General features: G+C 41.1%; 1 protein-coding gene across 3 annotated transcripts in view; it reads right to left on the bottom strand.

Moving 5' to 3' along the window:
- Positions 1-25,148, bottom strand: part of csmd3a (CUB and Sushi multiple domains 3a) — a 534,059-nt gene extending 508,911 nt beyond the window's left edge. For all 3 annotated transcript variants that reach the window (XM_037534188.1, XM_037534189.1, XM_037534190.1), the window contains exon 1: positions 24,874-25,148. In XM_037534188.1, the coding sequence (XP_037390085.1) occupies positions 24,874-25,051 (178 nt within the window). In that variant the 5' untranslated portion in view covers positions 25,052-25,148. The remainder of the gene's footprint in view (positions 1-24,873) is intronic.
- Between the last annotated feature and the right edge of the window lie 884 nt (positions 25,149-26,032).

The following is a 26,032-nucleotide window of genomic DNA, read 5'->3' as shown; positions in this document are numbered from 1 at the left end:
ACACCATTCCCCCCACCAAACCCTTGGTATTGTGCATTTTGATCTTAGGTTTAGCAGCTCGGCCATGAAAACCCATTTCATGAAGCACCTGATGTACAGTTCTTTTGCTGATGTTGCTTCCAGAAGCAGTTTGGATCTTGTTAGTGAGTGAATCAACAGGGGATAGACACTGCACTTGCAAGCTGCTTATTGCACAATAATAGCCCTTACAGTTGACTGGGGCAGATCTAGCAAGACAGAAATTTCACAAACTGACTTTTGGTGAAGGTGGCCTTCTATGACAGTGACATGTTTAAAGTCACTGAGCTCACCAGTCGAGCCATTCTACTCTGCCAGCGTGTGCCAAGTAAAAAAAAAAAAAAAAACAGCAAACATGATAAGGGAGAAAAGGCAGGCTTACAGACTCCAAGGGTGCTGACAAAGTTCAAATCTAGGAGGCAAAATTAGAACAAAACCCGGCTCAGAATCTGGTAAAAATGCCAGAGACTTCACAGGGACTGAAAGTCACAAGCCAACTTTGAAACCTATGACTGATGAGGTCCAGAAGGAGGCAGGCAGAGCCAGTAAACACAAGTCCAGCGAAGCTAAGCATGGGCGGAGCTTGAGATGTGACAGCTTGATAACTGCCAAATTTCTGAAATCTAGCACCTCAGAGAGGCTTTCGCAAGGATTGTTATGTTACAGACAAAAAGAAGTGCAGAAGTAAGAAAAGTGCCTGCGATTATACTCGAGTCATTTCCAGCAGCCTGAGTGAAGAAGAGCTCCAAATGTTCCCGCTTTAACCTGTTGGATAGCAGTCATACCTGAACAAAATCTAACTTCAAAGTAACAGCAACTTCTAAACTGTTAATCAATCCTTGGGATAGTCATGGTAGCAGACTTTAAATAGCTGATGAAGCTTTAAGGATCATTTAGATGTCAGAAATAAAAATAGAAAAAAACAGGAGCTAAAGATAAAAGGTAATGAGATGAGTTTGACCAAACCGTGTGTGTGTGTGTGTGCGCGTGTGTGTGTGTGCGTGTGATCTCACAACCACAACTAAATGGCAGTCTGACTCATTCGGCATTGTGAGGAGAATTCTTCTTAAATAATCAGCCGGGGATCACTGCTTGTCTTTGAAGTTTTTAGTCTTGCAGCAAAGCAGAGCAAACTACATACAGGACATACAGCACTGTGTGAAAGTTTTAGGCATCTAAGCAAATTTTTAAACAGTTGACCTCAGCAGGGAGTTTATCACAATATACATCTGAATAAAGTCGTATTCATAATTCAAATAAACAGAAAAACAATTAAAAGTAACAAGAATTTCTCGGGTCCATATTTTTCCTGGACACCTTCACAGCCGCCACAGAGACTCGTTAATATCATCAATTACATCATGAGCTCAATTTACTGAGCACTGATTGGTCAAACCAGGAGCTGCTTTTTAACTACATATAATACTGGGCTTCCTCGAGGAGCAGCTTGGAGATGGGTAAACAAACACACTGACATCCAGAAAATCACTATATATATATATAAACATAATCATTACATAATATTCTATAAATTTAGTTTATTCAGATATTAACACTTTTCTCAGCAAATAAACACAAACTACACAAATAAGCAGATTTTGAAAATGTGCCTTGGGTGCCTCAGACTTTCCCACACTACTGTAGTCTGGATGCAAATGCTCAAACATCGGAATGTGCATGGGGCTTATATTTTCTACTGGGTGTTAATCTTTCATTCTTGGGCCGCTTGTTTCCCATACCCTTAGGCAGTGACCCGCCCCCAGCTGCAGTTAATTGTTGTCCAACACATCTTGTTCTCAAATGTTAAGCAAAAGTAAATTTTGTGCTTATGTACGCACGTACATCAGTGCCCTATGCCAGCAATGTATGTGGGGGAAAAGAGCACAATGAGAAGCATAGAGTATAATACTGATCATTAGTATAGAGTATAATACTGATCATTAGTATACAGTATAATACTGATCATTAGTATAGAGTATAATACTGCTCATTAGTATACAGTATAATACTGATCATTAGTATAGAGTATAATACTGATCATTAGTTAGAGTATAATACTGATCATTAGTTAGAGTATAATACTGATCATTAGTATACAGTATAATACTGATCATTAGTTAGAGTATAATACTGATCATTAGTATACAGTATAATACTGATCATTAGTATAGAGTATAATACTGATCATTAGTTAGAGTATAATACTGATCATTAGTATAGAGTATAATACTGATCATTAGTATAGAGTATAATACTGATCATTAGTATAGAGTATAATACTAATCATTAGTATAGAGTATAATACTGATCATTAGTATAGAGTATAATACTGATCATTAGTTAGAGTATAATACTGATCATTAGTATACAGTATAATACTGATCATTAGTATACAGTATAATACTGATCATCAGTATAGAGTATAATACTGATCATTAGTATAGAGTATAATACTGATCATTAGTATAGAGTATAATACTGATCATTAGTATACAGTATAATACTGATCATCAGTATAGAGTATAATACTGATCATTAGTATAGAGTATAATACTGATCATTAGTATAGAGTATAATACTGATCATTAGTATAGAGTATAATACTGATCATTAGTATAGAGTATAATACTGATCATTAGTATAGAGTATAATACTGATCATTAGTATAGAGTATAATACTGATCATTAGTATAGAGTATAATACTGATCATTAGTATACAGTATAATACTGATCATCAGTATAGAGTATAATACTGATCATTAGTATAGAGTATAATACTGATCATTAGTATAGAGTATAATACTGATCATTAGTATAGAGTATAATACTGATCATTAGAGTATAATACTGATCATTAGTTAGAGTATAATACTGATCATTAGTATACAGTATAATACTGATCATTAGTATACAGTATAATACTGATCATCAGTATAGAGTATAATACTGATCATTAGTATAGAGTATAATACTGATCATTAGTATAGAGTATAATACTGATCATTAGTATACAGTATAATACTGATCATCAGTATAGAGTATAATACTGATCATTAGTATAGAGTATAATACTGATCATTAGTATAGAGTATAATACTGATCATTAGTATACAGTATAATACTGATCATTAGTATACAGTATAATACTGATCATTAGTATACAGTATAATACTGATCATCAGTATAGAGTATAATACTGATCATTAGTATAGAGTATAATACTGATCATTAGTATACAGTATAATACTGATCATTAGTATACAGTATAATACTGATCATCAGTATAGAGTATAATACTGATCATTAGTATAGAGTATAATACTGATCATTAGTATACAGTATAATACTGATCATCAGTATAGAGTATAATACTGATCATCAGTATAGAGTATAATACTGATCATTAGTATACAGTATAATACTGATCATTAGTATAGAGTATAATACTGATCATTAGTATAGACTATAATACTGATCATTAGTATAGAGTATAATACTGCTCATTAGTATAGAGTATAATACTGATCATTAGTATAGAGTATAATACTGATCATTAGTATACAGTATAATACTGATCATTAGTATAGAGTATAATACTGATCATCAGTATAGAGTATAATACTGCTCATTAGTATAGAGTATAATACTGATCATCAGTATAGAGTATAATACTGATCATCAGTATAGAGTATAATACTGATCATTAGTATAGAGTATAATACTGATCATCAGTATACAGTATAATACTGATCATTAGTATAGAGTATAATACTGATCATTAGTATAGAGTATAATACTGATCATTAGTATACAGTATAATACTGATCATTAGTATAGAGTATAATACTGATCATTAGAGTATAATACTGATCATTAGTATAGAGTATAATACTGATCATTAGAGTATAATACTGATCATTAGTTAGAGTATAATACTGATCATTAGTATAGAGTATAATACTGATCATTAGTATAGAGTATAATACTGCTCATTAGTATAGAGTATAATACTGATCATTAGTATACAGTATAATACTGATCATTAGTATAGAGTATAATACTGATCATTAGAGTATAATACTGATCATTAGTATAGAGTATAATACTGATCATTAGAGTATAATACTGATCATTAGTTAGAGTATAATACTGATCATTAGTATAGAGTATAATACTGATTATTAGTATAGAGTATAATACTAATCATTAGTATAGAGTATAATACTGATCATTAGTATAGAGTATAATACTGATCATTAGTATAGAGTATAATACTGATCATTAGTATAGAGTATAATACTGATCATTAGTATAGAGTATAATACTAATCATTAGTATAGAGTATAATACTAATTTTTCTAACAAGCATTCAGACCTCAAGCCAGAAAAAGTGGATATTCTAGACTTCTAGCTCAAAAAAACAGGCATGGAAATGAATCCATAGAAAATAATTGCTTTCAAATTACCATCACAATATCAGTCAGCCCAAGTAGCCACCTATGCGCATTGCCAAGTGTTGGCTAGAGGGGTATAAAGCCCCCTAGCACTGGGCTGTGGAGCAGTGATGGAGCTCCTTTGGGATGCTTTTGTAGTGGTCCAGAGCAGAACGTCCAACATCAGTAGTTGACCTCATTAACCCTCTTGTGGCTAAACACAATGAAATCAGCATTCAGTGTAAAACCTGGAAGAATAGAGGCTGTTGCTGCAGCAAAGACACAAACCCGCTATTAATGCCCTTTATTTGATAAGAAATGTTGAATAAGCCGGTGTCTACAAACTTATGGTCTTACAGTGTAGCTGGAGAATGGCAGTTAGTTAGTAAAAGCATTGGTGAAGTAAGCATAAACAAACACACTGTCAAATACTTGCATTTACTTCAAAGTCAGCTCTGGCATGCTTGTGGGGATAGTCTTCAAAGGAGAAGAATCAACAAATATTTATTTATTTTAGTGGTTTTTTCACTTACTTAACCTCCACTTTGACAGAAATCCCGCTGACAGTAAACGTCTCTTTTACAAAGAAGCCCTCTACAGACTAAAACACGGGACGTTTGGTCTGCACAACTTGATTCAGCTGGAAAAACAAGCATTGTTGAACTACGCATGTACAAAAACATTGCTAGTTGAACTCGCATCAAAGTTGACTCTGCTACGCCTCTGGCAACCTTCTCATCAGCCTATCCCTCTTCAAAGGAGAAGAATTTGTCTGTTTATTTTGTTGCTGATTCATTTATTTAACCTTTGCTTTAACGGGAAAATTCCACCAACGCTAAACGTCTCTTTTCCAAAGAATTTTTGTTTTGCTGTGAAATGAAATTCAGCTAAGAACAAAAGCGGTTGAAGCAAACAATATTACAATTACACTGTTCGTTAGGGCCCGTTTCCTTTATCAGATGTTTAAAACGAGCTGGAGGGACAAGAGTGTCTAATTAAAATGTGTCTTGCATCTCCTTCCATCTACATGCCTAAGTGGTGCATCGCCAAAAGATAATTTCCCCTAATATTAGGAAGAACACACAAATGAATATTTGCATTCATAAAAGGAAAGCCTTTTATCTAGCTTGTAAAACTGTAGTTTGATCTAAAGTGCTGAGATGAATCACCAGTTGGATGGTCGTTTCCCGTCTCCATTGAGTCTCGCCTCAGTACACACTATGCAAACTGCTTCCAAATTCTAAGCGACCCACTATTCCCCACCTACCAGACCCACCATTCCCGCCTACCAGACCCACTATTCCCCACCTACCAGACCCACCATTCAGGCCTACCAGACCCACCATTCCCCGCCTACCAGACCCACCATTCCCCGCCTAACAGACCCACCATTCCCCGCCTACCAGACCCACCATTCCCCGCCTACCAGACCCACCATTCCCCGCCTAACAGACCCACCATTCGGGCCTACCAGACCCACCATTCCCCACCTACCAGACCCACTATTCCCCGCCTACCAGACCCACCATTCCCCGCCTAACAGACCCACCATTCCCCGCCTACCAGACCCACCATTCCCTGCCTACCAGACCCACCATTCCCCACCTACCAGACCCACCATTCCCCGCCTACCAGACCCACCATTCCCCGCCTTCCAGACCCAGCATTCCCCGCCTACCAGACCCACTATTCCCCGCCTACCAGACCCACCATTCCCCACCTACCAGACCCACCATTCCCCACCTACCAGAACCATCATTCCCCACCTACCAGACCCATAATCTGGTCAGGAGTCACAAATGAAGTACAAGCCAGCATCTTTTCACACCCTTGGCAACATGGCTAATTATTATGCAATTCCATTACACTTGAAACGCCACAGAATTATTAAATAAACTATAAATAGCAGTTCTAAAAAATTAATAAAAGTCTTGTAATTAGATATCAAAACAACACATCAGTTGACGGTCTAATAAACACTGAACATAATTACTCTTGCATGGACTCTTGCATGGAAATTTTGCCATGTACTATAAGTGATAACCTACACAACCTTGCAAAATCTCTTATTAGTTTCTATTTATTTTTATATTCGGTACATAATAAGATTTATCACTTACTGGCAATTAAAAAAAGAAGTACATAAACTTTTATTCACAAGGTTTGGGGGAAAAAAGTCTTGAAATCTCCTGAACACCCTTAAAGACACCCTTAAAGTCAACAATGCTAATGTTGCTAATAATGAATGAAAGCAGACATCCTCCGATTAGCATTGTGAAAATTCCACTGCCCTCATTGATGGCTGCTTGTTTGGATTCATTGTTAGCCATGTTAGTGAAGTGTATCAGGCTTGATAAAATGTTATATATGATATTGATATGATATTGGGCTCTAATATACATGTAGCTGTTTGCTCTTTGAAAGTACTATGAGAAGGCTCCATGTGTTTCAACGGAACCCGGGCTGAAAAGATAAGGCTCTATGTGTGTGGACGAAGCCCGAGCTCGGGGCTCTGGGATCCCAGGAGAGAGATGGGCCCCTTGTTTAGAATAAGCTGAGGCCATAATAACAAAAATCAGATGTAAGCCATACCATAAGATGTTTTCCCGTGTGAATGTATATATAAGGGAGTGTTGAGGCCCTAGCTGCCTAGCTGCCTTGTCAGCTGTATGAATAAGTTTTTCCAGATGTTTTCACATGTTAATGTATGGATTTTGTGTTATGTCTGTGCGTAAATTTTGTTTAAAAAGCTGAAGCATCTTGGACTTGAAGGAGATTCCACATTGGCTTCTGGGTCTCTGCAACAAGGGCTTTAAGCGCTATCTTTAATTTGGAATGTTTAAATTCAGATAGTGTCTACAGAGCTTTCATCATCCCACCTACACAACTGAGAATAAACAACATTAGCACGTTTCTTTAAGGATCACCTCTTAAACGTGCCTTAAATTCAGTCCTTAAATCCTGTATTTTGTAAAAACCGGTACAGAACCAAACTGTTGGTGTTACTGATTGTGTTGTTTTCCTGCATGTCTGGGGGGAGCACAAATGGTGGTTGGGGTGGGGGGTTGAGTATACAGATATCCAAATACACAACATTTGTTTTCTTAATCTGGTATTCAAATAAGGCTTCAAATAACATTGAGGTAACATAGGAAATTCCATAGAGGTGCTAGCGGCACTTGGCATAATCATAACAACAAAATTATAAAAAACACAGAAAAAGGTTTCGGTCATGGAGGTGACCACAGAGAAAAAACAGTGACACTGAGTCATGTTTATTTACAGGAAAATGAAATGTTTTCTCGTTGGAATTGAAATGAAGATTGGATATTGTTAAAGTGGGACAAATATACTTGGGTAGGCATCATACATGGAAAGGCTGCCCAGGTATAGCCCATGTGTGGAAAACTTGTATCTCACCCACTGGACTGGAAACTAGATTCAAGGTTCGGATCTGAAGGCCTCTGCTTTACGGTCTTCTGACAGCCAAATATTCCGCAATTCATCATCTATAAAAAAAAGGATTATTCTCTCCCGCTTTCCCAACACGCATCCAACGGAATGTGTGATAGCTTGTCCCGGATGGAGGAACTGAAGCTGAATTACGACAAGGCTGAATTGATCTACCTACCAAAACATTCTGATACCTGAGCTTTTCATCAATATCGACAGCCTTAATGTTGGTCCAACAAACTCTGCTAAGAACCTGTGAGCAATGCAACAAAGAAAGTGACGTCTGCTGACAGATCCTACAGGTTCAGTCTGTGCTAGAGAACATGACCACTCGGGAGAACGTGATGTCTCAGGAGAATACAGAGTGTTCAGGAGAATACAGACCCCTCAGGAGAATATAGACCCCTCAGGAGAATATGTTTCCCAAAGTGGGGTTGTCCAATAACAAAATATTGACTTTGATACTTATATAAGGTGTGGTATAATAATGTTTGATGCCAAAGCAATTCTACATTATTAAAAAAGTTCCCAAATGGTTCTTGACGTGGGCATACAGTTCTAGGAAAAATCCTCATTTGTATGGAACATTTACGTCAGCTGGAGGTTTCTCAAACTAAAACACTCATGAAAAACTCAGAATATAGACCACTCAGGAGAATCTGACCATTCAGAAAAATAGGAACCCCTCAATAGACCACTCAGGAGAATATAGACCACTTGGGAAAGTTGACCACTGAGGAAAATAGACCAATTAGGAGGACCTGACCATTTAGAAAAATAAGAATCCATCAATAGACCACTCAGGAGAATATAGACCATTGAAGAGAATATAGCCCACTCAGGAGAATATAGACCACACAGATGGTTGGGATGGTGTAGTGGGTAACACCTTTGCCTTCTACACTGTAGACTGGGGTTCAATTCCCCACCTGGGCAAACACCCTACACTATACCAATAAGAGTCCTTGGGCAAGACTCCTAACACCACCTTGGCCTCCCTGAGTAAAATGATCAAGTTGTAAGTCGCTCTGGATAAGACCGTCAGCCAAATGCCATAAATGTAAAAACATGGCCACTCAACAGACCACCCAGGAGAATACAGACAACTTAGTAGAAATGGACCATTTAGAAAAAAATATGACCACTGAATAGACCACACAGGAGAATACAGACCACTCAGGAAAATTGGACCATGCAGAAAAATAGGACCACTGAATAGACCACTCAGGAGAATATAGACCACTCAGGAAAATTGGACCATGCAGAAAAATAGGACCACTGAATAGACCACTCAGGAGAATATAGACCACTCAGGAAAATTGGACCATGCAGAAAAATAGGACCACTGAATAGACCACTCAGGAGAATATAGACCACTCAGGAAAATTGGACCATGCAGAAAAATAGGACCACTGAATAGACCACTCAGGAGAATATAGACCACTCAGGAAAATTGGACCATGCAGAAAAATAGGACCACTGAATAGACCACTCAGGAGAATATAGACCACTCAGGAAAATTGGACCATGCAGAAAAATAGGACCACTGAATAGACCACTCAGGAGAATATAGACCACTCAGGAAAATTGGACCATGCAGAAAAATAGGACCACTGAATAGACCACTCAGGAGAATATAGACCACTCAGGAAAATTGGACCATGCAGAAAAATAGTGACCACTGAATAGACCGCTCAGAATATAGACCGCTGAGGAGAATATAGACTACTCAGAATACAGACCACCCAGAAAAACATGGCCACTCAATACGGATCACTTAGTAGAAATGGAGCATTTAAAAAAAAATAAAATAAAATATATATATATATATATATATATATATATATATATGTGTGTGACCACTGAATAAACTACTCAGGAGAACGTGAACCACTCTGGAGAGAACAGACTGCTCAGAAATACATGGACCATTCATTCGAAAGGATTCTTGATATCCCAAAAGTGGTTCTGTTATGGCCTCCCTTGTGGCAGCTTTAAGTGTGTATAGCAAAAAACTTTAAATGTCATCTTCTGAACACCCAGTGTTTGTTATGTTACATGTAGAAAAATACTCAAATCATTACAGCTTAATAACATATTTAATTATTAATTCAGTTTCTTTTTCATAAATACAAAACACTTCAAATAAACACAAATCAATTAAGTGGCTGATTAACATAAACACTGTCTTACTCAACATGTTCTAAAGGGGAGCTTAACAGTGACATAAGGTAATACATTATAACCATTCATTACAATATGCTACTACATATAAGTCGTCACCTGTAGATACACTATATTTCCAAAAGTATTTGGGCGCCTGGCTTCACACGCATATGAACCTGAGTGAGATGCCATTCTTAATCCATAGGATTTAATATGATGTCGCCCACCCTTTGCAGCTATAACAGCTTCAGCTCTTCTGGGAAGGCTTTCCACAAGGGTTAGGAGTGTTTATGGGAATTTTTGACCGTTCTTCCAGAAGCACATGTGAGGTCAGACACTGATGTTGGACGAGAAGGCCTGGCTCACAGTCTCCATTCTAATTCATCCCAAAGGTGTTCTATGGGGTTAAGGTCAGGACTCTGTGCAGGCCAGTCAAGTTCTTCCACACCAAACTGGCTCATCCACGTCTTTATGGACCTGCTTTGTGCACTGGTGCACAATTTATGATCAATTTACAGTTACTGACTAATGCACTAACCATTATCCCCCTTCCAGTCTGTCCAACAATAAAAGGGGACTACCAAAGGACCACCATGAGAGGCTGGCTAATGCAAACTGTACAACAACAGAGAGACATAGTAAAGGCCTAAAGGACACTTCCTTCGATCAAAGAATCCAGTCACTGGTGACACATTTGAGATGAACAAAAATGGCAAGTGTAAATGGCTCAATAGCTACGTTTACATGGAGCCTAATAATCTGTTAATAATAGAATACGTCCATGTTTACACCTCAATCGGAATAGTCTAGTCAGATTGAAGCTACTTGGAATACAATTTCTATCCGATTGAATGAGGTGGGTAATCCTGTAAACGCCTGTATCCGATTACATTCCCTATCGGAAAGTCTGTTCTGCATGTGCGTCGCGTCACAGTGAGAGTTTATACCGTTCAACACGGCGGAGCAGAAACTGGTCTGCAGAGGAGACGAAGTTCATGCTCTGATCTTTAAAAGACGGCGGTGGGACGGACGTCCAGCTTGTGTGTCTCAGAGCACGACGTCTTCCTCTCGGCCTTCTTTAATAAGGACGTGTGAAGGACGTTTTCCTGAGTCTGACGTCATTTTAAAGCAGTTAAAGACACAATCACTGCTCACTGCTGCTCATCTCACTCTGACTGGACATCACGTGAGGTTCGCATCGGATTATTTGCAGTGAGCATGTAAATGAAGATTTTCCATCAGATTGTTGAATAGCATGAGCATAAACACCTCAGTGTGAATCTGTAATCGGAATATATTCAATCGGATTGGCAAAAATCTTTGCATGTAAACACAGACAATGTCTTACATGGAGGAAATTACAAATATAGAGTATCAGAGCATCAAATCATTACATTCTAAACTACACTCCACCTTATTTTCTCAGCCGTCCAATCACTGCTTAGCAACCACTGCTATCCACAACTGCTTCAAATCTTCGGTTTGTTGTCAACGTCCATCATATAGCTATAGATACAGCTAGCATAAGGGCACCAAGGTAGTTGCTAGTTTCTGAAGCCTTTTATGAGATTCAGTGTGGAAACAGACGGAAGACCATTCAATCACTAGTAGTTCTCAGATGACCTCAGAACAGCTGTGGTCTGTACGAGATGCTACGCTAATGCTACCCAGAGCAACTTTGATTCCTTGAGATGTAGTGTTACAAGTACGCAGCACACATACTATAGGCTAACATAAAGCATAGCCTTGATAAACTGCAAGAGGGGTAATTAGCAGATTACGGTCTTGTGTTGTGTTTCAATAAAAGACCATAATCAATGATAGGGTCAGTTAATTCTTCTTGTGGGCTGCAAAAGGTTTGTGGTCATTTGCGTTGTCTATAAGTTGCAAAAGTTTAGGAATGGCTGTGCCGAGTGTGAATGTGTATTGATTCAACAGTACAACCAGTGTTAGCTTCATAGCCCACAAGTAAGGCGGCTAATCAGCCAATTTGGCAATTTTCAGCTTGTATTTTAACAGCTGCAAACCATCGACAAGAAAAGAGAATTAAATCAATAATTACAATTAATCATACGCTAAAACTTTATGATCGTGACAGCCCTAAGGTTTAGAGTTACTGACTGTAGCCCATCTGTTGCTCATATTATCATCCTCCCTCTAGCCTGTCCAACAGATGGGGGCTACCATAAGACCACCACTAACCAGTTATTATTTTGGGTCGTGGATCATTCTCAGCACAGCAGTGTCACAGTTAGGTTGATGACTGCCCACTACCCAAAACTATCCCGCCAAGAGCATCTCTGTCACAAACCGACCACTGATGAAGGGCTAGAGGCTGGCTGATGCAAATGGTGCATCAACAGATGGGCTACAGCAGGGGTCTCAAATGCAAATTTGACCAATCGCTTACATTTCATGACCATGACAGCCCTAGTAGTAATGATAAAGCATTAAAACATTTAGATAGATGCACTACCCCCAGGCCCACCCATGCTAGCCGTGGTCCATTCCAAGCGCTGGTCACTGCAGTGGTTGGATGACTGTAGCTCCCTCCAGGCTGATCTTAGGACATATGCACCACTGCCCACCTGATTGGCAACTTCCCAAAACCCTCTCATGTGAATCTTTACTGAAATAACTCCACACAGCAAGGAATCAAACCTCCAATCCTCTGAAGGCACTGCTGCTCGCAACCTCCAAACCAGAATTAGAACCGCACACTGCAACTCAGATGACACCGAGCAGTCCTGTGAGACCAAAGCATCCCCAGAAGGTGGCATTCAGCGGCTTCAGTGTCAGGCTTCTTCACTGGTTAGGTCACTAGTGACATGTCATTTTCTTCAGCGAAGAGAGACAAGGCCGACACCTCTCTGAGAACTTTAACAGGGATGCCATGCTGCTATACTACATGAATATGAACATTTCCGAGTGAATACTATCCTTAAAAAAAAATATATATATATATATTATATGGTTAGGAATTTAAAGCTAGAACATGGTTAGCTTATAGCTAGTATAAAAGGTGGTCCAGGCCTGATGGTTTGGTCTATTACGTGATTCATCTTTTTAAGCAGGTGTCATTTAACCTGTGGTGGTCGAAGTACACAAACCATGTGCTTGAGTTAAAGTAGAGACACCCAAAGTAAAATATCACTCCAGTAAAAGTAGAAGTTCCTCCCTTTAGACCTCCACTTGAGTAAAAGTACTAAAGTATTTGCCTTCAAAGGTACTTAAGTATCAAAGTAAAAGTAGTATATTGCATCTGTAGGTCTCTGTTCATAAACATAAACCAGCCCAAACTCATTTACTATAAAATGAAATGGTGTTTGTAGAAATTCAGAAAAAAGCCGCGTCAGTCTCGACTGCATATGTGGACATATTTCTATATTGAGCTCTATTTACACAAAGTTAGGTTAGTTCATCATTTATGTTGAACAGACTCTCCCAAAGTTTTACGCTGCTGCGCTGACGTTGAACCGCGTGCTGCACTGGGTCGGTCTGACCAACAGGTCAAAACCAGCTCTAAACAAAGTGACCGCTGGGCCCTGATTGGTGCTCTGGCTTTGCGCTTCTTTCGTTTTGACATGTTACGTTTTTATACACACAGAAACCAAAAGGAACGACAGATTTCTCAAAATGTAGGAGGAAAAAGTCGGATATTAGACTCTGAAATGTAGTGGAGTGAAAGGAAAAAGTCCAGAACGGAGAAACTTCAGTACAGATACACCAAAAAATACTTAAGTACCCTTTTTCTTAAAGGGTCCACATCCTACATTTGTCTTCTAGTTTAATCCCACCCTTAGGACGACTACACACATTTATGTGCTTGAAAGTGCCAAAAATCGTCATAATTAAATTGTACATGACCGCTTTCCAACCTCTCTTCATCCCTTAGATTTGTTTTTGATATTGCGCCTTTAAGACTGATTTATGGAAATGAGCTCTGTTCTAATTGGCTGCCATGCATCACTTCTCATTCAAAAAGCAGTCCAGGCTGAACCACTCCTTATAACTTCAGTGTGCGGCTGCTGTAGACTGAAGAGGAGGACATTTGAAAATGAGCTGTTTTTTTGTGACATCACAAACATGCTGCAGCTTAGTTTCCATATACGGACGGCACGGACTGGGGAGTTAACGGCGTGTTTTAAAGCTTTAGCAAGGCTTACATACTCCCTTTAACGTGAGACACAGTATCAGCTGTTAGTGTCACATGCTCAGTCAAAACCTACTCAAATAAAAGCGTTTACTTAATGCATTACTCTAATATCAGAATTCTGAGCTTAAATATATATTACAGCCTTAATCATTAGCAGGTCAGTAAGGTGCAGACTTGATTTGAGGGAAATATCTAACTGCAGGTCTTCTGACCAACGTTATTTTAACTTAAATGCAATCATTTTCAGTCTCGCATCAGGCCTGCTCTTTCCCAACAAGACCACCACATCCATTTCACCCAAGACTGGGGCTTTTAACACGGAATGTAAGGTGCCAGACTGCCAGCTCTCAAGCTCTGCGATATTAGCCTCCATTTCCTCACTTTGTTAATTATTTATTTAATAAAACTGCAACTCCTGCTACGTGACAACTGCACTCTTCTAAACTGTGATTTCAATATTAAAGCCATTCATTTTCAGCTTTGCATCAAAGGGGGGGTCAAAATATCAGGAAAAAACAACTGCTACTCATTGGCCATTTAATCAGAAACACCTTCCCTATTGGTGCACTTTATAGGTTTAATGAGTCTGTCACACCTGTTGCATGATCTCCTGGTCACTGTTATTTAACAGATGACCGCAATCTCCCAAAGTCATTCGATTTCAGTCATATTATGCAGCGGCAAACAAAATATGAACCGGGTGCAAACGAACATAAATTAAAAAAGCAGTAAACGCATTCATTAAGACTTTTAAAATAAACAATAACACTCTTCTAACTTCTAACTTCTAACGTGCGTAGAGGCAGCGCTGAGTAATGCTTGATTATGTTTTTGCTGTGAAGCTAATTCTGACCACTTTCTGAGCGAGTAGGATTTAATGTCTGGGCTGCAGCCCCTCCAGAGGGTCATGATGGTACTGCTAGGGGGCATTTATTTATTCTATTTTTTTTAAATCTGCAAGATTTGATTACGATATACAGCACTGAGCGAAAGTCTGAGGCACCCAAGACTCATCTATTTGTGTAGTTTGTATAGTGTTGATATTTGAATAAACAAAATGTATTAAGTAATAATGATTACATACATAAATAAATAATAAACAGTGATGTTCTGGATGTTGTTGTGTTTGATTACCCATCTCCAAGCCGCTCCTCGAGGAAGCCCAGTATTATATGTAGTTAAAAAGCAGCTCCTGGTTTGACCAATCAGTGCTCAGTAAATTGAGCTCATGATGTAATTGATGATATTAACGAGTCTCTGTGGCGGCTGTGAAGGTGTCCAGGAAAAATATGGACCCGAGAAATTCTTGTTACTTTTTATTGTTTTTCTGTTTATTTGAATTATGAATACGACTTTATTCTAATGTATATGGTGATAAATAAAACCTCCGCCCAGTCCTGTAGACAATTCACCAAACCAATCATTTAAAAAGACAAATACTAAAGATATAAAGTGTTTCTGGTTTTGACCGTTTGGAATTCATCCCAAACAGAAAACGTTCAATTTTATTGCGGCTTATTATGTTGCGCAATTATACAGTCTAATGAAACGTATTAATTAGGCTTTATTTATTATGATGTCAGACTGTTGTGTGTTTTATGTCTGAAATGATTGGGGCAGTTCGTTCTTCTTGTGGGCCTCAAAAGCTTCTGTGGTCACTTGTGTGGACCATGAGCTGCAAAATGTTGAGTGCTCCTGTGCTCAGCGTGAGTGTGTATTGATTCGACAGTACAACCAGTGTTAGCTACTAAGTAAACATAGTAAGGTGGCTAAAAAGCCAGTCTGATCACTTCAGACTCTAAAAATCCTCATAATTAAACGATTATTTTGGGTGATGGATCATTCTAAGCCTAGCCAGATCGATGACTGTCCACCACCCAAAAACATCCAGCCAGGAGCATCTCTTTCAGAAACTGACCACTCCTGAACGGCTAGAGGCTGGCTGATGCAAATCAACAGATGGGCTACAGCAGGGGTCCCAAACACAAATTACCTGGGGGGCCTACTAGCCAGGTGGTCTTCTCCAAGGGGGATCCGGGTGAGGAAAAAAAAAAAAGTGTGCCATGTTTTTTAAAGAATTCATTTGAACTACATAACAAAAACACTCACTTAATCATCTTAGTCGGGTTTTAATGAACAATTCGGTCACCACAAACCACGACATATAACAATTAAATGAAAAACTATGGCATTTATCATTAGAAGTAGAAGCAGTATTTGTAGTAATAGTAGAATAAATCCATAAAATGTTTCATAAATATTTTAGTGTTCAATGAAATCAAGTAAACATATTTAACAGTTCAAATATGAGACGTATGAGAGTAACATTAATGCAAATGAAATAATGGCAAGTGAAGCTTTGGCAAAGCAGGTAAATGTGCTTTCTCAGTGTATTAGTATGATAATTCCATCTATTTCTATGATGTCCGGTCAGCGGTGGTCTTTTTCCACTGGACGGTCAACTGTAAGCCTTGTGGTAGGTGTTCCTATAAAATGACTGCAACATAAGTAAAGTTCCTGTTTTAATTAAAAAAGGCTGCCTAACAATTTTGAGTGGATTTAAAATTTGAGTTGTATGCAGAAGTTCTGTGATGGACCGTTGGCCTGGCCGGGGTGTCTGCCTTCTGCCCAGTGAACGCTGTGACAGGCTTCAGCTCCCCTCGCCACCCAGAAGGCTAAGCGGCTTAGGCTCAATTCATATAATTATAGTTCAACTGTCGCTGAGATGTAAACAAAGTCATTCAGAGTGGTTTGATGTGAAATTCTTCACGGTAGAGAACCTCAGTGACTCAGATGTCCTTACAGTGGTGGTGATAGGAACCAGGGGTCACAATGTCTACAACACAAGTAGAGCTGTTTTATTACTATGCAAAATGACCAGTGAACCACCACGAGCCACGGGCGGCACGGTGGCATGGTGCGTAGCGCTGTTGCCTCACAGCGAGGAGGGCCTGGGTTCGATTCCCTGACCGGGTCCCGGTGACCGGGTCCTCTCTGTGTGGCGTTTGCATGTTCTCCCCGTATCTGTGTGGGTTTCCAAAGACATGCAGTCAGACCAACTGGACATGCTACGTTGCCCCTAGGTGTGAGTGATATGTCTGTCTGCCCTGCGATGGACTGGCGACCTGTCCAGGGTGTAACTTCCTTCTGCCCGATGACCGCTGAGATAGGCTCCAGCACCCCCGCGACCCAGAGTGAGAAGCGGCTTAGAAGATGGATGGATGGAAATGTGTTTTAGGCCAAAACCTTCCGAAGACTACCATAAAACAGCACCTCAGACATCAGGCAGTGAATTCCGAACCATATCATGTAGCCATTCTTTGTGAGGGAGCCTTTAGAGGTGGACGTCTGGTTCCTATCACCACCACTGTGAACAGTTCTGACCCGGTACGTTTCTCTAGAACGGAGCGTTTCACACCAAACCAGCTCTGAATGACTTTGTTTACATCTCAACCGTTTAATTATGAGGACATTTAGACAAATCAGCGGAATTACCCTTTAAACTGTTGCTAAATGCTTTAGTCGCTGTTGTGTGCTTCGATTACACAAGAGCTTGAGCGAGTTTGGTAAAAGCTCTTGTTTGTAGGTCCGTGGTTCTCAAACTCCCTCACAGCCCTGCAGTTTAGTGTCTTTTTCAGTGTATTATCAGTCAGTGGATTATCAAGCCCTTCATAAGTTCAGTCTGATGTGTTAGAACAGAGGAAAACGAAGCCGCACCGCTGAGGTTAAAATACTTTTGGCTCTCAAACGCATTTGGCAGTTGTTTATGAAGGTCTGGCACGTCTGAAGGTTTGATTTAGACGTAACCAGACAAATTGGCACGTGTAACTCAATTCTCCTGAAGGCAAACATCAATGCTGGGTTAGTCTGTTCACATAAAGGGTCGAATGTATTGAAACTTACAGTATTGAGCTGCTTACTTCATTACAAATGCACTTTAAAAAGATGACCCTTCCAAGTTCTTTAGTACAGGACATGGCTCTATTTAGACCGTGAGATCTATAAAGAACCGCTTCATGCTTAAGTGGTTCTTTACATGGTGAAACGGTTCTTCAGATTGATGGAGCATGGCTGTCTGTAGCACCAAAGGGGCTTTCGTACTGTTACAATGTCAAGCTTGTATCAAAACAAGAACCCTTTTTGGTTTTACCAAGGTTCTATATAGAACCATTTTCAAAAAGGTTCTATAGACAACCATATACAAAACTTTCTCCATCAAACCGATAAACCATTTCAGCATGCAAAGAACCCTTTAAGCATGAAGGGAACAGCTGCATTCAGAACATGAGTTCTATATAGAACCGCTTCATGCTTAAGCATGTTTACATGGTGAAATGGTTCTTCAGATATATGGAGAACGGTTCTCTGTAGCACCAAAGGGGCTTTTGTACTGTTACATTGTCAAGCGTGTATCAAAACAAGAACCCTTTTTAGGGTTCATTGCATTTCTTTAGTAAATGCAGTGGTTCTAGTTGGAACCATGAGGTCTGTATAGAACGTTTTTCAAAAAAGGTTCTAAATGGAACCATATACAAGCATTCTCCATCAATCTGAAGAACCATTTCATGCTTAAATGGGTCTTTGCATGGTGAAATGGTTCTTCAGATTGATGGAGAATGCTTGTATACGGTTCCATTTAGAACCTTTTTTGAAAAAATGTTCTATACAGACCTCATGGTTCCAACTAGAAGCACTGCATTTACTAAAGAACCACTGAAGAACCATCTGTGCGTATTAAAAAAGTTCTAGCACTTGCGATAGATGTTGCGTTGATTGAAGCAGATGGATAAACCCTTATAATGACGTTACTGTGGCCCACACTGTACTATACAGTATGACGCCTGCCTTTAAAGGGCAATTCCACCAATATTTTAACATTTCAATCAAAAAGTCATTCAGAGTGGCTTGATATGAAATGGCTCATTGTAGAGAAACGTATCGACTCAGATTTACTTTCAGGGTTGGTGAGAGGAACAAGGGGTAACAATGTCATCATAAATATAACCATTTTTTACTACAATAAACCTGATGGACCTGCACATCTGCACAATAGTGCCAAATCCGAAACGATAAGAAAAAACACTAACCCCTCTGACGTGACTTCAGGGCAAAATATTCTCACAGAACTACTGTAAAACAGTGTCTCAGGCATGCGGCAGCACATTCATAACCATTTCATGAAATTATCTTATGCGAGACAGCTTTGAGTCATTAAAGTCTACAGACGTCTGGTTCCCATCACCACCACTCTGAACAATTCTGACTCCTAGACAGAGCATCTCACATTAAACCACTCTGAACGACTTCAGATTAACCACTGAATTATGCAGAAGTGTTTGAAAAATTGGTGAAATTCCCCTTTAAAGTGGTTACTTTGAGAGCAATTAAACCCCACCAGCACTAGAACAAGAGTCATTTTTTAAAAAGTGCGATAAAGTGGACCCCCTCAACTTGTTATGAGCATCAGTTAGGGTTTGGGTTACTTTGATTCTTCGCTTCAAACCATGCCAAAGGCAGCCCACTCACAAGAACATGGTAATTATGGTCTGCACATCATAATTGAAGTTCTGGAATGGGGAGAGAGAGAGAGAGAGAGAGAGAGAGAGAGAGAGACAGAGAGAGAGAGAGAGAGAGAGAGAGAGAGAGAGAGAGAGAGAGTGAGAGAGAGAGAGAGAGAGAGAGAGAGAGAGAGAGAGAGAGAGAGAGACAGAGAGAGAGAGAGAGAGAGAGAGAGAGACAGAGAGAGAGAGAGAGAGAGAGAGAGAGAGAGACAGAGAGAGAGAGAGAGAGAGAGAGAGACAGAGAGAGAGAGAGACAGAGAGACAGAGAGAGAGAGAGAGAGAGAGAGAGAGAGAGAGAGAGAGAGACAGAGAGAGAGAGAGAGAGAGAGAGAGAGAGAGAGAGAGAGAGACAGAGAGAGAGAGAGAGAGAGAGAGAGAGAGACAGAGAGAGAGAGAGAGAGAGAGAGAGAGACAGAGAGAGAGAGAGACAGAGAGAGAGAGAGAGAGAGAGAGAGAGAGAGAGAGAGAGACAGAGAGAGAGAGAGAGAGAGAGAGAGAGTGAGAGAGAGAGAGAGACAGAGAGAGAGAGAGAGAGAGAGAGAGAGAGAGAGACAGAGAGAGAGAGAGAGAGAGAGAGAGAGAGAGAGAGAGAGAGAGACAGAGAGAGAGTGAGAGAGAGAGAGAGAGAGAGAGAGAGAGAGACAGAGAGAGAGAGAGTGAGAAAGAGAGAGAGAGAGAGAGAGAGACAGAGAGACAGAGAGAGAGAGAGAGAGAGAGAGAGAGAGAGAGAGAGAGAGAGAGAGAGAGAGAGACTGCTCGTTGAGTGGACGCTTAAAATGCGGAACAGTGCGCTGGCCTTACTGCAGCATTCTAAAAATGCACACACGAACGCATTTGGTCACACGACGCACTGGCATCTCCTCAAGCAGCCCACCTTACCACTTCCTGCCATTTCTGACTTCATGACTAAGAGCAAGGTCACGCTGTCTTGATGCGTGTGAAACGCCCACGTTCTGAAAAACCAAGAGAAACTTAGCATATGGAAAGGCGTTCGCAGCTCCACTGATGAGAAAAAAAAAGGTCTGATCTCAGAAAAGAATCCATGAACACTCGGCCAACTCGGGACAGAATAACGAGTTACTGTCCACCGAGTTCGCCCTTTAAACCTTATTATTCCGTTATGAATATTAAAGGGCCCATACCATGGAAAACTCAACTTCCCTCATACTGCTTAACCCCTTAAATAGCCAGCGGGCCCAAAGCTTTATCACACGGGCAGTTTGCAGTGAAGTCCCTATAGTTGCTGTAGTAATAAGCTGTAGTATGTACTAAGCCTGGGATTCTGAGGGGTTAAATATGAGTTTGATGTTTAAGTTCCAAAATGTTCATGAAATAAGCCCATTCATTGAATTCACTGTTTTTGTGATGTCACAAAAACTCGTTTGCATATATCCCAGTCGTTCAAGTCGTCAGTGAATAGGTTGGTGTTATTGTTCATCAGAGCGCTATAATGAGTGTTTCAAGCCGCACTGGGATTTTATATATGAAATAAAACGGAATTTAACGGCACAAAAAATATGAAATGTTTGATTTTTCAAAAACTGAGCAGGAAGGACCGTCTATCAATGCCAACATATAAACATTCACAGATGTATAAATTCAGAATAGATCCCCCTGGATTAGCGTTCTAGATATTTGAAGACGGTTGTAAACGCGGTAAACCGTGCACATCTTAGCAGAGTAACCCAGCATCGCTTAAGCATTCAGTTCTATAAGCACGGCTTCAAATATCTTGAAATGCAAACATCTGCGATACCCGTGCGTTTCGGAATATCATTGGGCATCCCTAGTTTAAACACTACATCGACACCTTCACTCAAAACAGTTGTGAAAATGCCCTGATACAGGCCCTTTAAAGCAGCCCGCAGAGAAGCCTGCTTTGGGCCTCTTTTCAGGGCACCTTATCTCTAATGAGCATCAGCTCCACAGGGACACAGCAGCCAGACTCCAGACCACCTCACCTCTGCGGGCCCCTCATTGGAAACAGAGGCACGTTTTGCATAGGCTGACCACTGCCTCGGTGTTGGGAAACACACAGCACACCGGTTCCATTTAGGAATACGAGATTCCGATTAGAGATAGACGACTCTGTACACTACGTTATGCAGGATTACAAGGTAAAGCAGAGAATTACACAGCCTATCGGGAAGTCTGCGCAGCTCACGATGATGCTGATATGTCTTCTCCTGGACAGAAGGTTTATGACAGGAACTTGAGTGGACAGGCGAGATGCTGTAAACAGTCAACAGCCACGCATGCAACGCTCCCGGGAAGGGGGTATTTTTTTTAAAGGGCAGGTGTCCAGCTTGAGTGGACGGATGAGGAAAAGCCTGATCGCAGGAGGATCTATTATGGTCAAATCAGAGAGGCTGAAAGAGAGCCTTAAGCCCACTCGACCGTCCAGATCCAGATGTTTGCTCTCTGCCCCCTTGATTTCAAGCCGCATCTGGCTCGCTGCGCTGACGCACGGCTCCCGTGTGCGTGCAACAATCAGTTCTAGCTCTAAGACTGGAAGGAAAACGTGAACGAAAGGAAGAACCCGTGATGAAACAGGAAAAAAGAGGAGCCCTGCTGTCGCCTTGTTCTCCGCACAACCTGCCACGATGGAAAAGCCGACCTTCGTCACAAATCTTCAGAGTGAAATCGGTTCTACTTATAAAACACGGTTCTTCAAGGGTTCCTTAGTAAAAGCAATCCATTTAGAACCATTAGAACTGTTTGCATGCTTGAATGGTTCTCTGCACGGGGAAAAGGTTCTCCTTGATTGATGAAAATTGTGTTGAATATGGTTCCACGTAGAACCTTTTTTTAAAAAGCACTCAACAAAGATGGTTCTTTAAGGGTTTAGAACCATTAGAACTGTTTGCATGCTTGAATGGTTCTCTGTATGATGAAAATTGTGCTCCAGATTGATGAAAAATGTGTTGAATATGGTTCCACGTAGAACCTTTTTTAAAAATGCACTCAACAAAGATGGTTCTTTAAAGGTTTAGAACCATTAGAACTATTTGCATGCTTGAATGGTTCTCTGCATGGTGAAATGGCCTTTCAGAAGGACGGCGTATAACAATGTGTTGCATGTGGTTCTATGTAGAACCCTTTATTAAAATATGCTCAAAAAAGATGGTTCTTTAAAGGTTTTAGAACCATTACAACTGTTTGCATGCTTGAATGGTTCTTTGCATGGTGAAAAGGTTCTTCAGATTGAAGGAGAACGTGTTGTATATGGTTCCACATAGAACCTTTTTTAAAATGCACTCAAAAGTGTGGTTCTTCAAGGGTCTTTAGTAATGGTAACCCACTGAGAACCATTAGAACTGTTTGCATACATTCATGGTTCTTTGCATCATGAAAAGGTTTTTTCTGATACATGGAACCATTTTTTAAAATGCAACTCAAAAAAGATGGTTCTTCAAGGGTTCCTTAGTAAAGACAGTGGTTCTGTATTCAACCATGAACACTCAAAGAACCACTGGCATGCTAAAATAGTTCTCTGCATGGTGAAATGGCTTTTCAGAAGGACGACGTATAACATTGTGTTTCATGTGGTTCTATGTAGAACCCTTTTTAAAAATGCGCTCCAAATAGATGGTTCTTTAAGGTTTTAGAACCATTAGAACTGTTTGTATGCTTGAATGGTCCTCTGCATGGTGAAAAAGGTTCTCCAGAGTGATGGAGAATGTGTTGAATATGGTTCCACATAGAACCTTTTCTAAAATGCATTCAACAAAGGATGGTTCTTCAAGGGTTTAGAACCATTAAAACTGCTTGCATACCAGAATGGTACTTTGCATGGTGAAATAGGTCTTCAGGTTGATGGAACCATTTTCATAATGCACTCCAAAAAATGGTTCTTCAAGGGTTCTTTAGTGAAGGGTTCTACATAGAACCATGAACACTCAAAGACCCACTGGCATGCTTAAATGATTCTTTGCATGGTGAATTGGTTCTTCTGATAGCTGGTGTATAAGAACATGGTTCTATACAGAACCTTTCTTACAATACTCTCAAAATAGATGGCTCTTCACAGGTTCTTTAGTGAGCACAATGGCTCTGTGCAGAACCATGAACACTCAAAGACCCACTGGCCTGCTTAAACGGTTCTTTCCATGGTGAAAAGGTTCTTCGGACAGCTGGTGTATAAGAATATGGTTCTAAACAGAACCTTTCTTACAGTCCTCTCAAAACAGATGGCTCTTCAGGGGTTCTTTAGTGAGCACAGTGCTTCTGTGCAGAACTGCGAACTCTCAAAGACCCACTGGCCTGCTTGTGGTTCTACCTTTTTTTGAAAATGGTTCTGATGCCATACCCAGAGAACCATACCCAACACATTCTCCATCAATCTGACGAACAGTTCCTGGCAAACGTCCAAGCAGGCATGCAAGTGGTTCTACACAAACTTGGGTCTCGTGGTTCTACGCGCCATTGCCTGTGCTGAAGAACCCTTGAAGAGCCGTGTGCAGACGAAGTCTGTCTGCAATGCAAACTTTGCAGCTTGCAGGGTCTGGAGCCTTTCGGTGGAGCCGCGCTGACCTGCACGGTCCATCTGCCCAGCACATCTGCGCACGACCCGCCGCACAAGGCTCACCGCGCATTTCAGCGCCCGAGCACCGCTGGCTGGGAGCGAAACGCTGCGCAGCCGCTTGCGGCTCCGCGCTGATGCAGCAGTGCTGGAGGAATGCTGGACATCAACGCTGCTGAGGGCTGAATAGACGGGCTCGTTCAGTGTCGGCGAGCCAGCAAACGAGAAGAAAAGCCCTGGACATCAGGCTGGACATGCTCTCCGGTACATGTTTCTGAGAGACTGCGCTGACCGAACTGGCCGTTCTTTGAAAACTCCGTTCCCCGCAGTGGGGAAGGAAAATCGCGCGTACGTGGGCTCCACGGGAATAAAACGCGTCGCCCGGCCAGGAAAGTAAGTAAACTGGAAGAACAGTCTCCCCGCACTGTCTTATTCATGGGCTGCACGTTCATTCCCAGCACTGATCCCCCCCCATCTCTGTTTTTAAGCACCGCTGTCCACGCACAGCCAGCCTCACCTCCTCCCGAGAAAAACAAGACCCTTGGGCACACTAGCCCACTCACCTTGCACGCGAGTGAATATGAGGGAAAATATTATATTCCAAGTTATAAATCCGGCTTTAATCCTCATGGTTTTGGCGCGTTGGGAGTTCGCCCGAGCGCATCTGATGCATCCTCTGGTAGAAATGGCTAAAAATCCGCTCCACAAGGCAGAGGGTCCGTCCCTATACCCCGCTTTCATGGTCTCAAGTGTGGTGAAGAAGTGGATATTCCCCGCGTACGGAGCCGTGCTGTGGCTGGCGAGGGTCACTTTGTCGGTGTGAGGAGCGTTAGGTGGATTTTTTGGAGGAGGAGGAGGTGGTGGAGGAGGAGGAGGAGGAGGAGGAGGAGGAGGGAGGGGGGCAGCATAGCAACCCTGATGAGGACTCAACCATCTCGGTTACAGGAGTTGGGCTTTTCCCACCCGTATTCCGGCATGTCCCGCCCCTCGGCGCTGGGATTGGCTGGAGGTTCATCCTCACGAGCAGACCGCCAGAAGGATAAAGCCCCGCCCTCCTGTGCTGGGATTGGCTAGTAGTTTATCACGATTGGCTGTAACGCTTGAACGCTACAGCCCCGCCCTCCTGTGTTGGGATTGGCTGGGAGTTTATTACAAGTTATCTGTCTTGAGAAGCGTTAAAGCTCCGCCCTCCTGCCCTGGGATTGGCTAGTCGTTTATTATAAGTGAACCTCATACTTTAACGCCAAAGCTCCGCCCTCCTGCCCGGGGATTGGCTAGTCGTTTATTATAAGTGATGTCATACTTTAACGCCAAAGCTCCGCCCTCCTGTGCAGGGATTGGCTAGTAGTTTATAGCAAGCCTTGCCCTGTCTTCCTATGCCAGGATTGACTGGTAGTTCATTGCATGTAGTCTGTCATACTTGAATGCTAAAGCTCCGCCCTCCTGAGCCATGATTGGCTAGTAGTTTATTACAACCAATCTGTGGAACGCTAGAGCCCCGCCCTTCAGCGCTGAAATTGGCTACTGGTTCCTATTTGCAGACTGCCAGAAGACTACAGCCCCGCCCTCGTGCGCTGTGATTGGCTGGTTGTTTATAACTCACAGGCTATATATCGTTCTTAAATTTCTGGGGCAGACAAGCCACGCCCCCTTCACCGAGATTAGTAGTTCATATTCACGAGAGGTTACCCACTCTAAAACATTAAACGTAAGCGACAAGCC

Source organism: Pygocentrus nattereri, chromosome 24 (assembly GCF_015220715.1).
Source record: "Pygocentrus nattereri isolate fPygNat1 chromosome 24, fPygNat1.pri, whole genome shotgun sequence".
Taxonomy (NCBI): Eukaryota; Metazoa; Chordata; class Actinopteri; order Characiformes; family Serrasalmidae; genus Pygocentrus; species Pygocentrus nattereri.
Note: the sequence above shows the minus strand (reverse complement) of the source record. Positions and strands in the feature narration are given on the sequence as shown.